The 15374-nt window shown below is 64.5% G+C and overlaps 2 protein-coding genes across 3 annotated transcripts in view; one reads left to right on the top strand and one right to left on the bottom strand.

The window, feature by feature from the left end:
• Positions 1–6778, top strand: part of MACROD1 (mono-ADP ribosylhydrolase 1) — a 146267-nt gene extending 139489 nt beyond the window's left edge. The window contains exons 4-10 of one of the 2 annotated variants that reach the window (XM_032414343.1): positions 4701–4817; positions 5288–5409; positions 5514–5544; positions 5761–5834; positions 6136–6217; positions 6319–6354; positions 6523–6652. In XM_032414343.1, coding sequence (XP_032270234.1) covers positions 4701–4817; positions 5288–5409; positions 5514–5544; positions 5761–5834; positions 6136–6217; positions 6319–6323 — 431 coding nt within the window. In that variant the 3' untranslated portion in view covers positions 6324–6354; positions 6523–6652. Of the gene's footprint in view, positions 1–4700; positions 4818–5287; positions 5410–5513; positions 5545–5760; positions 5835–6135; positions 6218–6318; positions 6355–6522 lie in introns of both variants that reach the window. The other variant, XM_032414342.1, reaches the window with a different exon arrangement.
• A 2-nt stretch (positions 6779–6780) lies between these two features.
• On the bottom strand, positions 6781–14501 carry OTUB1 (OTU deubiquitinase, ubiquitin aldehyde binding 1). The gene is made up of 7 exons (XM_032414344.1): positions 14395–14501; positions 12668–12729; positions 12309–12407; positions 8599–8717; positions 8256–8340; positions 7940–8134; positions 6781–7859 (listed from the first exon to the last, which is right to left on the bottom strand). Exons 1-7 carry the CDS (start codon positions 14450–14452, stop codon positions 7662–7664), a joined length of 816 nt encoding a protein of 271 aa, XP_032270235.1. The 5' UTR covers positions 14453–14501; the 3' UTR covers positions 6781–7661.
• Positions 14502–15374: the final 873 nt, after the last annotated feature.

The following is a 15374-nucleotide window of genomic DNA, read 5'->3' as shown; positions in this document are numbered from 1 at the left end:
CCCTGACCCCGCTGGTACCCTCTCGGGGACTCAGTTTCCCCAGCCACCCAGGGGGGCCTGGCCCCTCTCAGCCCTGGCATTTGGGATCTCTGTGCAGGTGGCTGGGGCCCGGGCAGCAGTTGCAGGCTGCACCTAGGCGGCTGGAGTGGGGGGCCTCTCCTCAGGTTGGGCTCCCAGCCCTGGGACCTGCGGGGGCGGGGGGGATGTCTGGGTGGGGAGGGGTCCGTCCGTAGGGCCCAGACCCAGGTGCCTTCCTGTGCTCAAGAGGGGTGCCCCTCCCCCAGCCCCCTTGGGCCTCAAGCTCGCCCCCGCCACCCCAGCCCTCTCTGCCCAGGGCTTTCTCAGTGACCCCTGTCCCTCGGGCGAAGGAGGCCCCCAAGAGCCTGACGGGCACAGCAGCCTTCTGCCTACAGGGTCGGTGACTGGGCCTTGGTCTCATCATGGAAAACGGGTGACACGGGGGACTGTGTGATAAAGTGCAGGGCCCCTTGGTGCAGTCTCTGAATGCTCACGCTAAATGGGGCAGAGGTGCTGTTACCCTGTAGAGGGGGAAACAGAGGCACAGGGAGAGGAAGTGACTGCCCCAAAGCCACCAGCAGGCTTGTAGGCGGGATTTCTGGGAAAAGAAATCCCAGAAGGGGACACACAGCGGGCCAGACCCACAGGGCAGCGGAGAGGAATGGGGGGGGGGGGCCAGCCCAGGGCCCATCGGGGTCTCTTGCCCCCTGGCAGGGACACAGCTGCCCCCCTCTTCCCCAGGCCACAGACATCCTCATGTTCCTGTAAATAATTAATTAGCCCCTGCTTGCTTGTTTGTTTAGCATGAGGAATGCTCCCCCACTGAGACGCATTTATTGCTGAATAAATTTAAATATCTAATCTTCCCTTCATGAATATTACAGCACCCTAATAGCGGCCAACATCTCCTAAGCGCCTTGGCAAATGGCCCCCACAGGAGCCTGCCTGCCGTCGGCCTCTGCGGGCTCTGGGGGCTCTGGGAGGCCCTGGCTCCAGCCCCTGCTGCTCCCGAGGGCCTCCCGACCCCCCCAAACCTCCTAGGAAGGGGTGGGGTGTGAGCTGAGGCCCCCCCAGGCCCCTTGCAGGTGTGGAGGCCACACCAGGGCCGGGGCGGGGGGGACACAGGAGGGCTGCAGGGCTGCTGTGGCTGAGCTCATTTAGGGGAAGAGCCTGGGAGCAGGGGCGAAGCTGGTGGGGGACCCACAGGGCCCCCAGGCAGGAGCAGCATCTGACGAGCTCAGGCCGGGACAGAAGAGGGCCGGGAGGCAGGCGGACCGTCTCCGAGGCAGCCTTGCTGGACAGCGGTGCCTAGTGGTTCGCAGCATGGGGGCGGCTGAACAGTCACATGGGATGAGGGACCCCAGACCACGGGGCAACCAGAGTCCCCAAAGTCCCTCTGTCGGGAGGGCGATGTATTGACATGGAGAGGGGGCCAGGAACCCTGCTGCAGGGAAGAGGGGTGTGCAGACAGCAGGCCGAGTTTGCGCGAGGAGGAGGGGGGAGCCAGCCAGCCAGGATGGGAGGGAGGTTGGGGGGGCCCGAAGAGAAAGCCTTCTATGGTCCTAGAAGAAGTAGAACAGTCCAGCTGTGTGACCCTGGGCAAGTCTTTCATCTTCTCTGTGCCTCAGTGTCGTCTACTATAAAGCAGGGAAAATAGTAGCACCTCCTAGGGTGGCTGGGAGGACCGACAAGGAGATGCGACCTGCTCAGCGCCCGGCAGGTGACCCAGAAGTCTGTGCGGGCTGGGACTCAGGAGCCAGAGCCCGGAGCCTGAAGGGGGAGCAGGCCGGGACTGAGGGAGGAGGCAGAGCGGCCCTTAGGGCAGGCTAGTGGGGAAGGGTGCGTTCTGGACCCGGCAGAGAGTCATCTGAGGAAGGCGCCACCCCTGACACGTGGGTCAGGGTCCGTCTCCACGGGAGGGACCCCAGGTTTTCTGCTGACTTGGGATGGAACAAGGGTTGAGTTGGAGGCTTGAGGTTTGTTCGGATGTGGCTAAAGGTCCCGGGAAAGGGATCAAGGGTGAACTGGTATGAATTGGGGTCACCACCCTCCCACCCGGCAGCCCCCAGGTCAGGTGGAAAGGGGGGAGGAGGGACATCTCCCTTGGGTGAGACCCCAGGAAGCCGCGTCCTGCGGGCTCTAGGGTTCAGCTTCCCCCCACGGGAGAGGCAGGACAGGGCCGAGGAAGCAGAGCCCGGGAAGCTGCAGTTCACACGGGGAGACAGGCCAGGGGCGGCCCTCTGGGCGTGTGGCTAAGGACAGCAGGCTGTGGGTCCCCTCTGGCCCTCGGAGACGGTAGAGTGACCAGGCTGGTGTGGACAGGGAGGGGGCCAGGCAGGAGGGGCGAGTCTGTGCTCCGGCTTGTTGGGGAGAGGGTGGGGCAGGGGTGGGGCCCAGGGCCTGTCCCTCATCTCTGCCTGGGGCTGGGCACAGATCCCCTAGGCACTTGCAGGGCAGTCACCCTGGCCTGGATGATGCGGGGGGGGGGGGGGGGGGGGCACAAGGCTTCTGCAAGCTCGGATTCCCTCCTCCCCCTCATGCCCCCAGGTCAGTCCCAAGGGCCTGGCTGCCGGCCTGGACACCTCTGCAGGAAACATTAAGTCCCTGAAACACAGATCTCACTGAGCTCCACTTCCGCACAGCGTGCACAGCAGGCCAAGGTCGCCTGCGGGGTGCACGGCACCAGGAGATGGCAGGCAGCCGGGTGCCCAGAGGCTGACGCCATCGGGGCAGGGCCGGGAGGCCCCGGGGAGCGCCGGCTCAGACCCGTTCCTGTGCATACCCCCGTATGCCCCGGACGCTCCAGCACCCGCCCGGACACCCGCCTCCCCTCACACTCTCAGGTATACACACGTGGAGCACATTCTTCTGCTGTCACACTGTCCTAAGAGCCAACACGCACGTCACCTTCACCCATGCCGGGCACTGGCTTAAGCACCTTACAGAAATGAACTCACTTAATCCTTCCAAAAGCCCTGTGAGATGGAGGTCTGCTATTACCCCAGTTTACAGATGGGGCAGTTGAGGCCCAGGGAGGTTAAGTGATATGCTCTAGGCCACACATCTGTGACTGGCAGAGCCGGGACTAGAACCCAGGCTGCCCAGCTCCCCAGCCCCCGCTGTTGCAGGAGGCGCAGGGTGGTCACCCGGCACCTCACCCAGAACGGACCCACTGCTCGGGGACACTGTGTCATGCAGGCTGCACACCCACTGAGCGCCACCTGGACCCGTAGCTCGGGGGCCCTGCCTTGGGTGCCACTCTCCACCCCCTCCCGTGGCCCCCCCACCCTTACCCCTCCCTGCACAGGAGAGGAGGGGGCGGGACCCAACCCCAGAGGCCCTCCCAGGGTTCCCCCAACTCCTCCACCCCATCCATCCCACCCCCGGGATGCTCTGGGAAATCGCCTGGTGCCCGCTCCAAGTGAAGTCACGAAATTAGGTTTAATTGGGCCCCACAGGGCACAAAAGAAAAAAGAAGAAAGAGGGGGGTGGTCCAGCTGGTGTCCCTGGACCTGTGCCAAGACACTGGGGGTGGGGCTGTGATGGAGGAGGAAGGGCCTCTGTTTGCGCGTCTGCAGAATGGAGAAATGGGGGCTCTTTCCTGCCGCTGGTGCCCAAGGAGCTCCTGGCACGGGCCCCGGGGTGCCATCGGAGCTAGGGAGCGGCCAGCAGTGGGTCACGTTCTCCTGGCCACGGTGCCAACCCCTCCCCTGAGGAGGGGTCACTGTGGCTATTTTCCAGATGAGGCCGTGGACTCCTAGGGGAACGGGGTGTCCCCACTGGCACAGGGGACGAGAGCCGAGCCCCGCCTTTCCCGCCGGGCCCCTCGGGCTGTGGCGCCTGGGTGAGATGGGGCTGGAGGAGCGTCTCGGGCGCGTTTATCTGGGCCCGCGTCCCCAGGGTCGCTGCCGAGGCCCCGGAGCCGCCCTCAGAGAAACAAGCCCAGGCCCGCCCCAATTAAGCGGGATGCAGCGCGCTAACGAGCAGGGGCGCGCGCCCGGATCCACCTGCGCGGCCCGGATCCGCGGCCCCGTCCACCTCCCCGCGTGGCGCACGGAAGGGGCTGGAAGACCCAGGCTCCAGGCCCAGAGCGCACCTGCCACTTGTAATGGGGTGACCCCAGTTTCTTCATCTGTAAAGTGGGTCCTAGAGTTTGCCGCGGCCGCGAGCGGCCTCGCCTTGGGATGGGATGCGCGGTGCCTGTCGGCGCCCCCGGGCTCCTCGGGCGGAGGCGGCCACTGGTCGCGACCCCCGCGGTGCTTCCGGGCCAGAGCCGGGAGGGCGACCTTCCCCTGGGCCAGGCTAGGGTGGCGGTTCCTGCCGCCGCGGACCCCGCCTAACGGAGCCACCCCGGCAGCGGGAGGCCCCCGCCCGGCGGGGAACGAGCAGGGCGGGCCGGGCGCGCCCCCTGCCGGCCGCCCCGCGCCGCTTCCCGCCGGGGCCCGCTGCGGCCTGCCCGGGCGCCTGGGCCTGTCTAGATGTGGAACAAGTGGGGGCGGCGGGCATTGCGAGCGGCTGGAGGCCGCGGGAGGAGGCGCGGCGCCGGGTGAGCCCTGGCACAGCCGAGGGGGCTGCGAGTAGTCTGTGCTCGGGCCTCCGCCTTCTCCTCTGTAAAACGGGCTCAGGCGTGAGGCGGGGAGCCCCACGGCTCACCCCACGGCTCACTGCCTCCTGCCCTGCAGTGGACGGCTGCATCCACCGCGCTGCCGGACCCCTGCTCACCGACGAGTGCCGGACCCTGCAGAGCTGCGACACCGGCAAGGCCAAGATCACCGGCGGCTACCGGCTGCCGGCCAAGTGTGAGTCCCGACCCCCCGCCCCCACTCCTGTGGGGCGCAGACAGGGCACCTTGTGTAATTGCGGGGCTAGAGGAGCAGCCCCCACAGAATTGCTGGAGGCCTCCTCAGGGGTCCCTTCTTCACCTTTAGTGCCGGGAGCCGGCCCCTCCTCGCACGCGCCGGGACGCGGGTGGCGGGAGGGGAATGCGTGGAGCCGGGGAGGGGACGAGCTGAGGGGGCAGTGCCTTGGCTCACCCCCTCCGCCCCACGTCTCGGCCGGGTCCATACAGATGTGCGGAGGCGGCCCGGCGCGGACCTGCCTGTCTCTATGGAGGAGCGCATTTGAGCTCGAGGGCACACATGGGTGGGGCACTCTTAGAACTTGGGGAGAGGGCCTGTTTCCTGTCCCCTCCAGGGCCCAGGCCAGCAGGGGGAGAAAGCCTCTGACCTCTTGGGGACCCCGGCTGGTCTGACGCCGTCGCCTCCCGTAGATGTCATCCACACGGTGGGACCCATCGCCCACGGAGAGCCCAGCGCCAGCCAGGCGGCCGAGCTCCGCAGCTGCTACCTGAGCAGCCTCGACCTGCTGCTGGAGCATCGGCTCCGCTCCGCGGTGAGGGGGGGCCGGGCGCCAGGCGGGGGTGGGGGCGGCGGGCGGGAGGCGGGCGGAGAGTGACCCTGTCCCCAATTCCCTCTCACCTCCCGCGCCCGCCACAGGCATTCCCCTGCATCTCCACCGGCGTGTTTGGTGAGTTGGGGGCGGGGGGGGCGGGGCGCGGAGGAGGGGGCATCTAAAAGGGGGCGGGGCCGGGCTAGGAAGGGGGTGGGCCCAGACGCAGGGAGGGGCCTGGGCGGGCGGGGGGAAGGGGTGGGGCAGAGCCGGGTGGGTGGGGTTGGGCGGGTCCCAGGCGGCGAGGGGGCGGGCCAGAGCCCCGGACTCACTCCGGCCCCGCCGGGTCCCCAGGCTACCCCAGTGAGGCGGCGGCGGAGGTGGTGTTGGCCGCGCTGCGCGAGTGGCTGGAGCAACACAAGGACAAGGTGAGTCGTGGGCCCAGTCAAGGGGATCAGACGGGGGCGGGGCGGGGAGGGGGCGCCGCACCCCGGCTCCGCTGACCAGCCCTCGATGCATCCCCTGCCCTTCCCTCGGGACCGGTTTACTCTCCTGAGCCCAGGGCGGTGGGGTGCACACCGTGAAGCCCTTTTGTGAGGGTCTGTGGGCCCCTCCAGAGCAAGGCAGGTGAAAACCTGCAGCGGGGGGGGGGGGGGGGGGGGGGGGGAAAAAACCACACAGCCAGCGGGGGGGCGGCCCCCCGCCCAGGCTGAGCAGACCCTGGCGCAGGTGGACCGGCTCATCATCTGTGTGTTCCTGGAGAAGGATGAAAGCATCTACCTGCAGCGACTCCCCCACTACTTCCCAGTGGGTGAGCACCCCCCCACCACACCCCCCGCGCCCGCGCTGGGTCGGCCCCTGCCCCTCCCCCACCCGCCCCAGGGCAGGCTCTCACTGTCCTCTGCCTTCCAGCCTGACGGCACCCGCCGCCCACCCTGCCCAGGACTGGTAAGCAGGGCCTGGCCCGCCATGTGGCTGCCCACTAACCCGCCCACTAACACACGGGCTCACCTCCCCGCCCCCGCTCACCCCCACGCAGGAAACCCAAGAGGGCAGCCTGGGCGGCTGGGGGAAGCCCAGGGCCCACACTCCCTGACCGTTCTGCTCTGCCCACAGACTCGCCTGGGCCTACTGGACCTCGCTCCCAGCTCTAAGAGGTCCCCGAAGCCTGCAGCTGGGCCTGGGCCCCCAGTTCTTTCCCTCAGCCCCCCAGGAGCCTCCTAATAAAGACCACCCTTGCTGCAGCAGCTAGTCCGAGTGCTGGCTGGGGAAGGAGGCGCAGCCCTGAGGCGCGGACGAGTGCCTTTGGCTTCGAGGGGCCGGCGAGCGCACTTGGTGGCCGGGCGGGCGGAGGCATGGGCCAGACGGCAGAGGTGGGCAGCAGCACGTCACATTTATTGAGGGCCTGCCCCCAAGGAGCTCACAGCCTGGGGGCCAAGACCCCACATGTGCTGGGGGAGGGGGAAGAGGTAAAGGCAAAAAGGAAGGCAATGCAGAGACAGTGTGGCCCGAGCAAAGGGGGTGCAAAGCAGGCAGGGGGAGGGCTGGGGGAGGAACGGCAGCCTGGCAAAGCCCTGCCTAGACCTGGGGGACCATGGACCAAGCACCGGCTTGAAGGCTGCCCCTCCCCAGCCAGGTTGGTGCCACCCCAGCTCCTCCCCCTGCCCTGAGCCAGGTCCCCCAATGTCAGCCCTCTCCACCCAGGACTGGACCATGCAGAGCCCTGATGGGAGGGCAGGCAGCTCAGGTCTGGGGGCCCTGACCAGGACAGCAAGGTGGAGTCAGGGCCTAGGGGGGAGCGGCCTGCAGCCTGGGCAGTCCTAGGTCCCTGGGCAAGTCCCCCAAGGAACCGCCAAGATTCTCGTGGAAGCCCCTGGACCAGCTAAGGAGGGAAGGGAGATGGGTGCCTGAAGGGAAGGGAGCAGCTCACCAAGGGGGGTCCCCAAGAGGCCAAGCCCCCTCAAAACTGCTCCTGGTGGGGAGGCTTGGGTGTGGACAGGTGGAAGGCCAAGAGGAACCCACCTGGGGGAGGGCGGGAGGGGGGGGACAGCCGGACACACAGCAGCCGGGCAGGCGGCAGAGCAGGGACACGCACACACGCGGCTCACCACCAGCATCCCCTTTAATAAAACGTGGAAGGTTGCGTGACGGGGAGGGGGGTGAAATATGACCATTTACAACCACAAAAAACCTCTGTACATGTGTAGCGCCTGGCAGAGGGGAGGGCAGGCGGGGCAGCGGCGGGCGGGCCGGCCCTATTTGTAGAGGATGTCGTAGTGTCCGGGCCGGTAGAGCAGGTACACCTTGGGCTCGGAGCCCTCGGGGAAGATGTGCGGGTTGGTGGTGCCGCCCTCGCCGCGGTCCATGTACTCCACCTGGATGGACACGCTCAGGGCCTGCGCCAGCGCGATGATGTGGATGTGGTCGCTCTCCTTGCACATGGGCTCCACCTCCTGCGGCACAGGGGGGGGGGTGAGGGCCCAGGGGTCGGCGCTCCCCCCACCCCGAGGCGAGAGAGAAAGGGGGGCAGCACCTGCTGACAGAACTCCTTGACCGTCCGCCCCCCCTCGATGAAGTGCTCGAAGAACTTGCTCTCCCGCTGCAGGTAGCCCGACGTGAGCAGCCGCAGGTACACCACCAGGTAGTCCGAGGTGCTCTGGTCGTTGAAGGAGGCCAGCAGGTCGGCTACGGAGGTCTGCTTCTCCACCTGCTCGATCAGGTCCATGAACTGCCACCCACAGGGCACAGAGGGTACAGCGAAGGAGGAGACGGGTCAGCCCCGCCGCCACCAGGCCACCCCACCACCCCACCTCCACCCCGGCTGGGGGGGGGGGGGGAGCCAGGCTCACCGTGTTGTGGAAATCCTCGATTGTGAACTCGGTGAAGCCCTGGGACACCAGGTCCTCTTTGCTCTTGGCAGACACGGCCTTAAACCTGTGGGTGGGTGGGCAAGGGAGGTGGGCATGGGCTGGCCGGGCAGTGGGGAGGCGGGCCCAGAACTGGGGAACCGGCCAACACGGCGGCGGGAGGGGGGCATCCCCAGCTCAGAACGGAACACCAGAGCAGGAGCCCGGCCGGCGTCGGGCCTTAGTCGGGGGCTGCACCCCCTAGTCCCTGAGAGCGGGAGGGAGCCCTGAGCGAGGAAGCCCCGTGTGGCGCTCCTGGAAGCCCCGCTGCGCCCACCAGCCTCACCGCTGCAATTCCTTGCTGTCGTCCAGCAGCGCCTCCAAGTGCGAGAATCCGAAAGCTCGGTAGAAGCAGTTTCCGTCGGGCCTGGTCTTGCGGATGTATGAGTACTTTTTGTGGAGATCCTGCAAAGAGACGGCCCCCACCCGCACCACCCCCATGCCTGTCAACATCAGGCCAGAACCAGGGTGGGCCAGGGAAACCCCCCCGCCCCCCAACAGAGGTCATACCACAGCAGGGACAACGGAGCTCCCAGCAGCCACCTGCCATCTTTGGCCGCGGACTCCGGGGATGGGAGTCACTTCGTGACCCACTGGCCGGAGCCCCAGCAGCCTCAGGACCCTGGGACTTAGGCGCACACGGGCTGCTGGGGGCACCGGTGTCCTCACCAGCCCCGGGGCATGCCAGGCTGCTGGGCCCACGGGGCTATTTCTTCCTAAAAATGGGCAAACGGATCCGTGCTGGTCCGACACGGCTTTTCCAGAGAGCAGTCTTTCAAACCATGTGAGTCCAGGGAAACGAGTCAGGATGGGGCTGCAGGGCTGGGCTCCACAGGGCAGTCCCCGCCGGGGACACAGCCTCCCCGGTCCCCTACACCCGGCCCCGCCCGCTCACAGGCCCCTGCTCTGGCCCAGCTCTGCTTCCCTCCCCACACGCAGTGCCATTTCCTCCGTCTGGCCAACCTCCCCCACGCATGCACCGAGCAGACCTCCCGCATTCTCCTTAACCCCCTACCCACCTTCCCAGTGACCTCGCTTCCTTCCTGAGGACTTTCACGGAGAACCTGAGCCCCGGCCAGCACACCCGCTGCAGCCTTCTCTCCTGCTCCCCGGAGGGGCTGAGGCTCCACTGGGCCCCCCTCTGGTCCGCCTCAGAGCCGGTCCCCTCCCTTGGACTCAAGGACATTGTTCCAGGAAGCCTCCCCCTCCCTCCTGCATCATCAATTTTTCTCTCCCTACTGGTTTAGACTCATCAGCATACAAACACAAGGCTAGTTCTTGCTTAAAAAAAATCCTCTGCTTCACATGAATTCCTTTCCAGCTACCACCCCATTTCTCTCCTTTATAGCGAAACTGCTCTGGCCGTTGTCTGTGCTCACAGTCTCCGTTTCTCTTCCACTAACTCGACCCAAGCGGGCTTTCACTCTAGTCAAGGCCACGCCTGCCTTTCCTCAATCCAAGGGCCAAGCCCACTCCTCCCCAGACTGGCCGCTCCGCACAGCATTCACCATGAGGAGAGGGGATGCCTCCCACCACATGACCCCCCCACCCCCACACACCCTCCTCGTCCACACTGTCCTTCACACAGCTTGTAGGCCCCAGCCTCGCCGTGTCCTCCTCGTCCTTTCAACCTGTGAGGGTCAGGGCCGCCTCCAAACCACCCAGCACCCTTCCTCAAGACACCACGTGCCACCTGCACACCACACCCCCATCCACGGCACCTGCCATGGGAAGGGCACCACCCCGCTCAGGCCTGGGACAGCTTCCGCGGGTCAACCGCACTCACTCCCTTACCACCGCTGCTCTTGGGATTCCAACAGCCCCAAATGTACCTCTTCACCTGCCCCATCTCCACCCTCAACTCCCACTGACTCCCATCCAAGTGTCTCCACTGCTTGTCCTGTCTGAGCTGCCCAGCCCGACAGGGCGCGTCCTGACCCCCACAGGCCCCCTCTCCTCACAGCCCACCCCTGGGGCAACTGCAAGGCGCGGCCCCTCAGCTGTTCAAGCCAAAACCTGTCACCACCGCCCGCAACCCCTGCCCACCCTCCGCCCCCCGCCCCAGCCAATCCAAGGCAGATCCAAAGGCTTCAATCCACCAAGTCTCTTCTCCATGGCTTCTCACTACCCTCTGGCACTCCGGTCCCAGTCACCCCCTCCTCCAGGCCTCCTCCCAGGTCCCTGCTCCAGCAGCCAGAGGAACCAGAGAAACCTGCTAATACTCCTCTCGCTGGCCACGTGCCCGTCTCCCAGCCCTCCTGCTCCCCCGCTCCAGCCACAAACCCCCAGCGCACCTCACCCCACCTCACCCCGGCCTCAGCCTGCCCTGCTCCACCCACCCCCACAGACTGCTCCCCTGCTGCTTTCAGTCTGTCACTCCAACGCCACCCTCTCGGCGAGGCCTTCCACCCGCCCTCCCACTCCCTCTCCTTTCCCTGCTTTACTTCTCTCCAGAGCACTTACCGCCTTCTGACATCTACGCCCCAGCTACCTCTGCCTGAGTCTCCGTCTTCCCACTAGGACCCGGGCTTTGTGGGGGCAGGAGCGTGTCGGCTGCACTCCTCACTCGGCCTCCGGTACCTAGAACGGTGCCTGGCCCACACCATGTGCTCACAAATGGCCATCACATCACACGATGCACACGAAGAGCCCAAATCGTTGTAGCTACCGGAAAAGCTACTAGCATCATTCTGAGCACTTACCCTGTGCCAGGCCCTTTGCTGACAGCCAGTGCTCACTAACCTAAAGCCTTCCAGAGGAGCAGATCACCCAAGTCTGCTTGGGCTCTGCTGTCCAGGCTTAGGATCCAGGCAGAGGTGGGCTGAGGCCCAGCACAGAGTAGGGCTGTGGGGGCACTAAGGCAGACTTCCCGCACAGACACAACACAGTGGACACTCGGACATTTGCTCAATGACTCAGCAGGAAGAACAACAGAGGCTCCAAGAAATTCAGTGTGTTGCCGAACATCACAGCCAGAAGTGAAGCGAGAACTTGAACCCAGGTCTGTCAGGCCCCAAAGCCAGGGCCTTCAGCTCTCCACAGTGCTCGTGGGTCAGTCACACACACTCTGCGCAAGGGCTCAGCGTAGAGACCAGGCCACCGGATCTGGCCCGCGGGTGTGCCGTTGGATCACACAACATCTTACTTTTGAACTAGCTGCCTACTGTCAGAAGTCAGGAGACTCACGTCAAAATCATTATTTCCGGCTTACGGTGGAAAAACAGATCCAGAAACAATGGAGCGACAGGCACGGACACTCCTTTTTGCCCCCCGGGCTTCCGCTCCCTGGTGCCGGCTGACGCCGAACTGCGGTGCCCTGTTCAGCACCTAACCCGGCCACCTTCCATCACCTACCTCCCTGGCCCCCAATATGGATAACCCCAAAGGCACCTCCTTTCAGGTGGAAGGCTCTAAGCATCTCCGATCTTGGGGGGGGGGGGCGGGGAGATAACATTTACTAAGCCCTCAGGCTGTGCCCACTGGACACTATTTACACATACCCACTGTCCCCGCTCCCAAAGAGAGTGAGTGGTTAAGGGTCTCACCTCAGGCTGAGAGAGAGCCCGGCCTTGCACAGGTCCGCAGGTCCCTCTGCCCCAGGGCCGCCTACCCCTCACAAAGATCCCGGAGGCAGGCACAGGACCAGCCTCTCCCAGCCGCTCAGCCCCTACCCAGCCTGCACCAGCCCCACAGGCATCATGTCCCTCCCTCCCCCCGCAGGGCAGATACATTCTTTACTCTGATTTCACAGCAGAGGACCCCACAGCTTAGAGACCCTGAAGGACCTGCACAGGATACAGCTGCCGTATGGCAGAGTCAGGACGTGAATCAAGGTCTTTTCGATGCCCGAGTCTGCACACTTGAGAACCAGCGACCAGAGGGCTACCCCAACATGCTACCCTCTCTGAGGCCCCGCCAGCAAGGAGTGGGTCTGAAGCAGGCACACTCCTGCCCCTACCCCCAGGGCTCTTCCTGCCCCCTCAGCCAGGCTCCCACCTTGATCTTCTGTTGATAGATGTTGTCATCCTCAGCATACTCCTTGTACAGGACCGAAAGCTCCAGCCGCTCCGAGACCAGGGGGTTCTGCACAGCAATCTGCAGGGAGGGAGGAAACCCATCACGCTCTGGCACGCAGATGGAGTGACCCACACCTAACAGCCAGAACACCTAAAGGCGGAGAGCTGGAGCAATCACCCAGGGGCACAGTGACACCCCCCCACGCGCCGCCCCTCCCCAAGACATCCAGTACCTAGCACAGCTTGGAGAGGAGGAGGCTTCCAAAGTAGAGATAAACAATAGGCCTCAGGCCCAGGCTATGCTTCCCCACAACAGGGCCACTGGCCACAGCCCCTCACCTCTTGCTGAATTCGGTCCTGCTGAGCCATGATGGCTTCATCATAAGCAAGACAGTTAACACCTGGAAGAAGGAAGCAAGCCAAGGATTACAGTGGGCCCTAGCTATCTCCACGCCAGGCAGCTGGGCCAACGACAAGAGCAGCCAGGACCAGGAGAGCAGGCATGGAATCTGCAAGTTTGCATTTAACACTCTGCTCTACCCCAACGGTCTTGGCAAAGTCCTTTCCCTCCCAGGCCCTAGTTTTCTCATCTTTAAAATGAGGGGGCAAAGGTGTGTCCTGCCCCAAGGTGTACTCATTCAGCTCTAACACCCCCCCGCCCCCCACTTTCTAACATCAATTCCCAGCAGCCTGAGAATGCTCTGGGGCCAGGCAGGGTCTCTTGGGGAAAGTAAGATGAGGCAGAGTTCCCAGCTGAAGGAGAGCTTCCCATAAGCCTGCACTTTACTCGATCACACCCTTCCTCCTTCTGCTGTGCTGGGTTTTCTTAATGCCCATTTTACAGATAACAAAACAAACGCAGACTGGTGAAGTAACCTGCCCAAGGTCGTAACTAACAAAGACCTGTGCTCAAACCCAGGTGTGCCTAATTCTAAAGTCTGAGCTCTTTACCACAATCTCTCTCCTCCACCACCTCACTGCAGAGGCCTTTCCTCAGCTGTAAAACGGGGCTAAGACCACCACCTTTCTCCTCCCCTCGCTGCAACGTCAAGAGGAAGACGGGTACCTTGAAGGCATACTGTTAAGTGTTCATCAGTGAACCTGTGGACCCCACCCTCAACAGCCACTGGTGAGGAGCCAGGAGACCTGAAATTCTGGTCCTTGCTCGCTCTTATGTGATCCTGAGCAAGTCTCTTCTGGGGGCCTGCGACTCCCAGCATTCAGTCTCTCAAGAGTGCCGTTAGAAGGGGGTGTGTGCTAAATGACTTTTAAGGTCAATCCTTTTGAGCCTGAGCATCCCAGTCCTCAGCTGGGCTCTGACCCATCCCTTACACTGCCCTGCAACAGAGGTGTCCCTCCCACTCAAGTGACCTACTCGGTCCCCGCGGCCTAACCACGGGTGAAAAGGGAGAGGGCGGCACCGTTTTGAAAGGTCCACCTCCAGAGGTCTCAGAAAACAATGCCCAAGCAGGAGGAAAGGGGCTGCAAAGCCAGAAGAGGGGGCTCTACCGGAAACGAGGGCTGCAGTCCTCAGAGGCACACAACGCGGCCGCTCACAACCCCCGGCCGCCCGCTGCATCCCGAGCGGCCCGCCCAGTCCTTTGTGCTCGGCGGCCCGGCGTAAGTCGACGCCCTGCCGGGCGTGGGCTGCTCTGGAGAAGGCGGGCGGCCAGGCCCTGGTCTATAGGCCCCGGCCTGACTGCAAGGACTGGGGCGGGAGGGCTGGGAACCCGGGAGCCGGGCGGCCGGCGCGGAGGGGCTGGGCGGGGGGCGGGGCGGCCCAGGCCCCGCCCCGGGCGCGCGCGAAGGGAAAGAGCCGCGGGCCTGCGCCCGCCTCGCTCGCTCGCTCGCCCGCCGGCCCAGCCAGCCGGGAGTCGCGGCGGCGGCGGCGGCGGCGGCGGCTCCTTCCATTGTGAGGGGGAGGGGAGGCGGCGGCGGCGGAAGAAGGGGCCGTCGGTGCGTTTCGACCCCGGCCGCCGGCGGCCCCACCCCTAGCCTCCTCGGGAACCGGCGACCCGGCATCGCCCCTGGTAGCCCGGGCCGAATGGCCCTCCCCGGGTCAGTACCTTCGGAGTCGCTGCCGAGCGGCTCCTGCTTCTGCTGCTGAGGTTCCTCCGCCGCCATCTTTAAACAGCGCCGCACTGCCGACCGCTTCCGGGTTAGCAGTTGCCCTCCTCCCGGAAGGGAGCCCCTCCTCGTGGCCCCTCCTTGGCAACGCCCCTAGCGACGGGATCCCCTCGGGCGTCGACACCTGTGGGGCTCGCAGTCATGTGTGGCTGCCGCCCCGCCTACCCTCCGCCCGCACTCTTGCTGGGCTCCATCTTCCCAATTCCCAAGTTCCCGGTGATAAGAGCCTTCCGGAGCCAATTCAGATTTCTTTTCACTGGAGTTTGAAGCGCGGATTGAGTTACTGAGATGAGTGGGAAGGTGCGGTTAAAATCACCGGAGGCAGCATTGCTGCTGCGGACCCCGGAACTCCTGGCAGCGATTGCAGTGGGGAGAACCTGGCGGTGGAGACGGAATCGTGCTAACAAGGGAGCCCCAGGACATCACCGCCCGGTTCCACGGGGCCTCGCTTCTGAGCGGACTTCGGTGTCCTGTTCCGGCGGGGAGAACATGTCCCTTACGGTCAGGGACAAAGTCTTGGGACCTAACTTTGGACTCCGTGCCTTTCTGGTTATTAGAAAAGCAGCCCTCCCCCCCTTTTTTTTTTGAGTTGATAAAAATGGAAAACATTTGCCAGAGGTTAACTGAGGGGCCGAAGGGAAGTGGATGTGATTGTAAAAAGGATGCGGGAGGGATCCTCGTGAAAATGGAGATGTTCTCGATTTTTTTTTTTAAAGATTTTATTTTATTTGACAGAGACACAGCAAGAGAGGGAACACAAGCGGGGGGAGTGGGAGAGGGAGAAGCAGGAGGAGTGGGAGAGGGAGAAGCAGGCTTCCCGCTGAGCAGGGAGCCCGATGCGGGCCTCGATCCCAGGACCCCGGGATCCTGACTGAGCCGAAGGCAGAGGCTTAACGACTGAGCCACCAGGCGCCCCAAG

The sequence above is a fragment of the Phoca vitulina genome, unplaced genomic scaffold, assembly GCF_004348235.1.
Source record: "Phoca vitulina isolate PV1807 unplaced genomic scaffold, GSC_HSeal_1.0 scaffold16, whole genome shotgun sequence".
Classification (NCBI taxonomy): domain Eukaryota; kingdom Metazoa; phylum Chordata; class Mammalia; order Carnivora; family Phocidae; genus Phoca; species Phoca vitulina.
Note: the sequence above shows the minus strand (reverse complement) of the source record. Positions and strands in the feature narration are given on the sequence as shown.

Excerpts from the sequence above, each read along its gene's own strand:
- OTUB1 (XM_032414344.1), bottom strand. The coding sequence starts at position 14,452 with ATGGCGGCGGAGGAACCTCAGCAGCAGAAGCAGGAGCCGCTCGGCAGC. Across the intron at positions 8,718-12,308 it reads TCTATCAACAGAAGATCAAG|GATCTCCACAAAAAGTACTC; the intron begins GTGGGAGCCTGG and ends GTCTCTTTGCAG. Across the intron at positions 8,135-8,255 it reads TCGAGGATTTCCACAACACG|TTCATGGACCTGATCGAGCA; the intron begins GTGAGCCTGGCT and ends TGTGGGTGGCAG.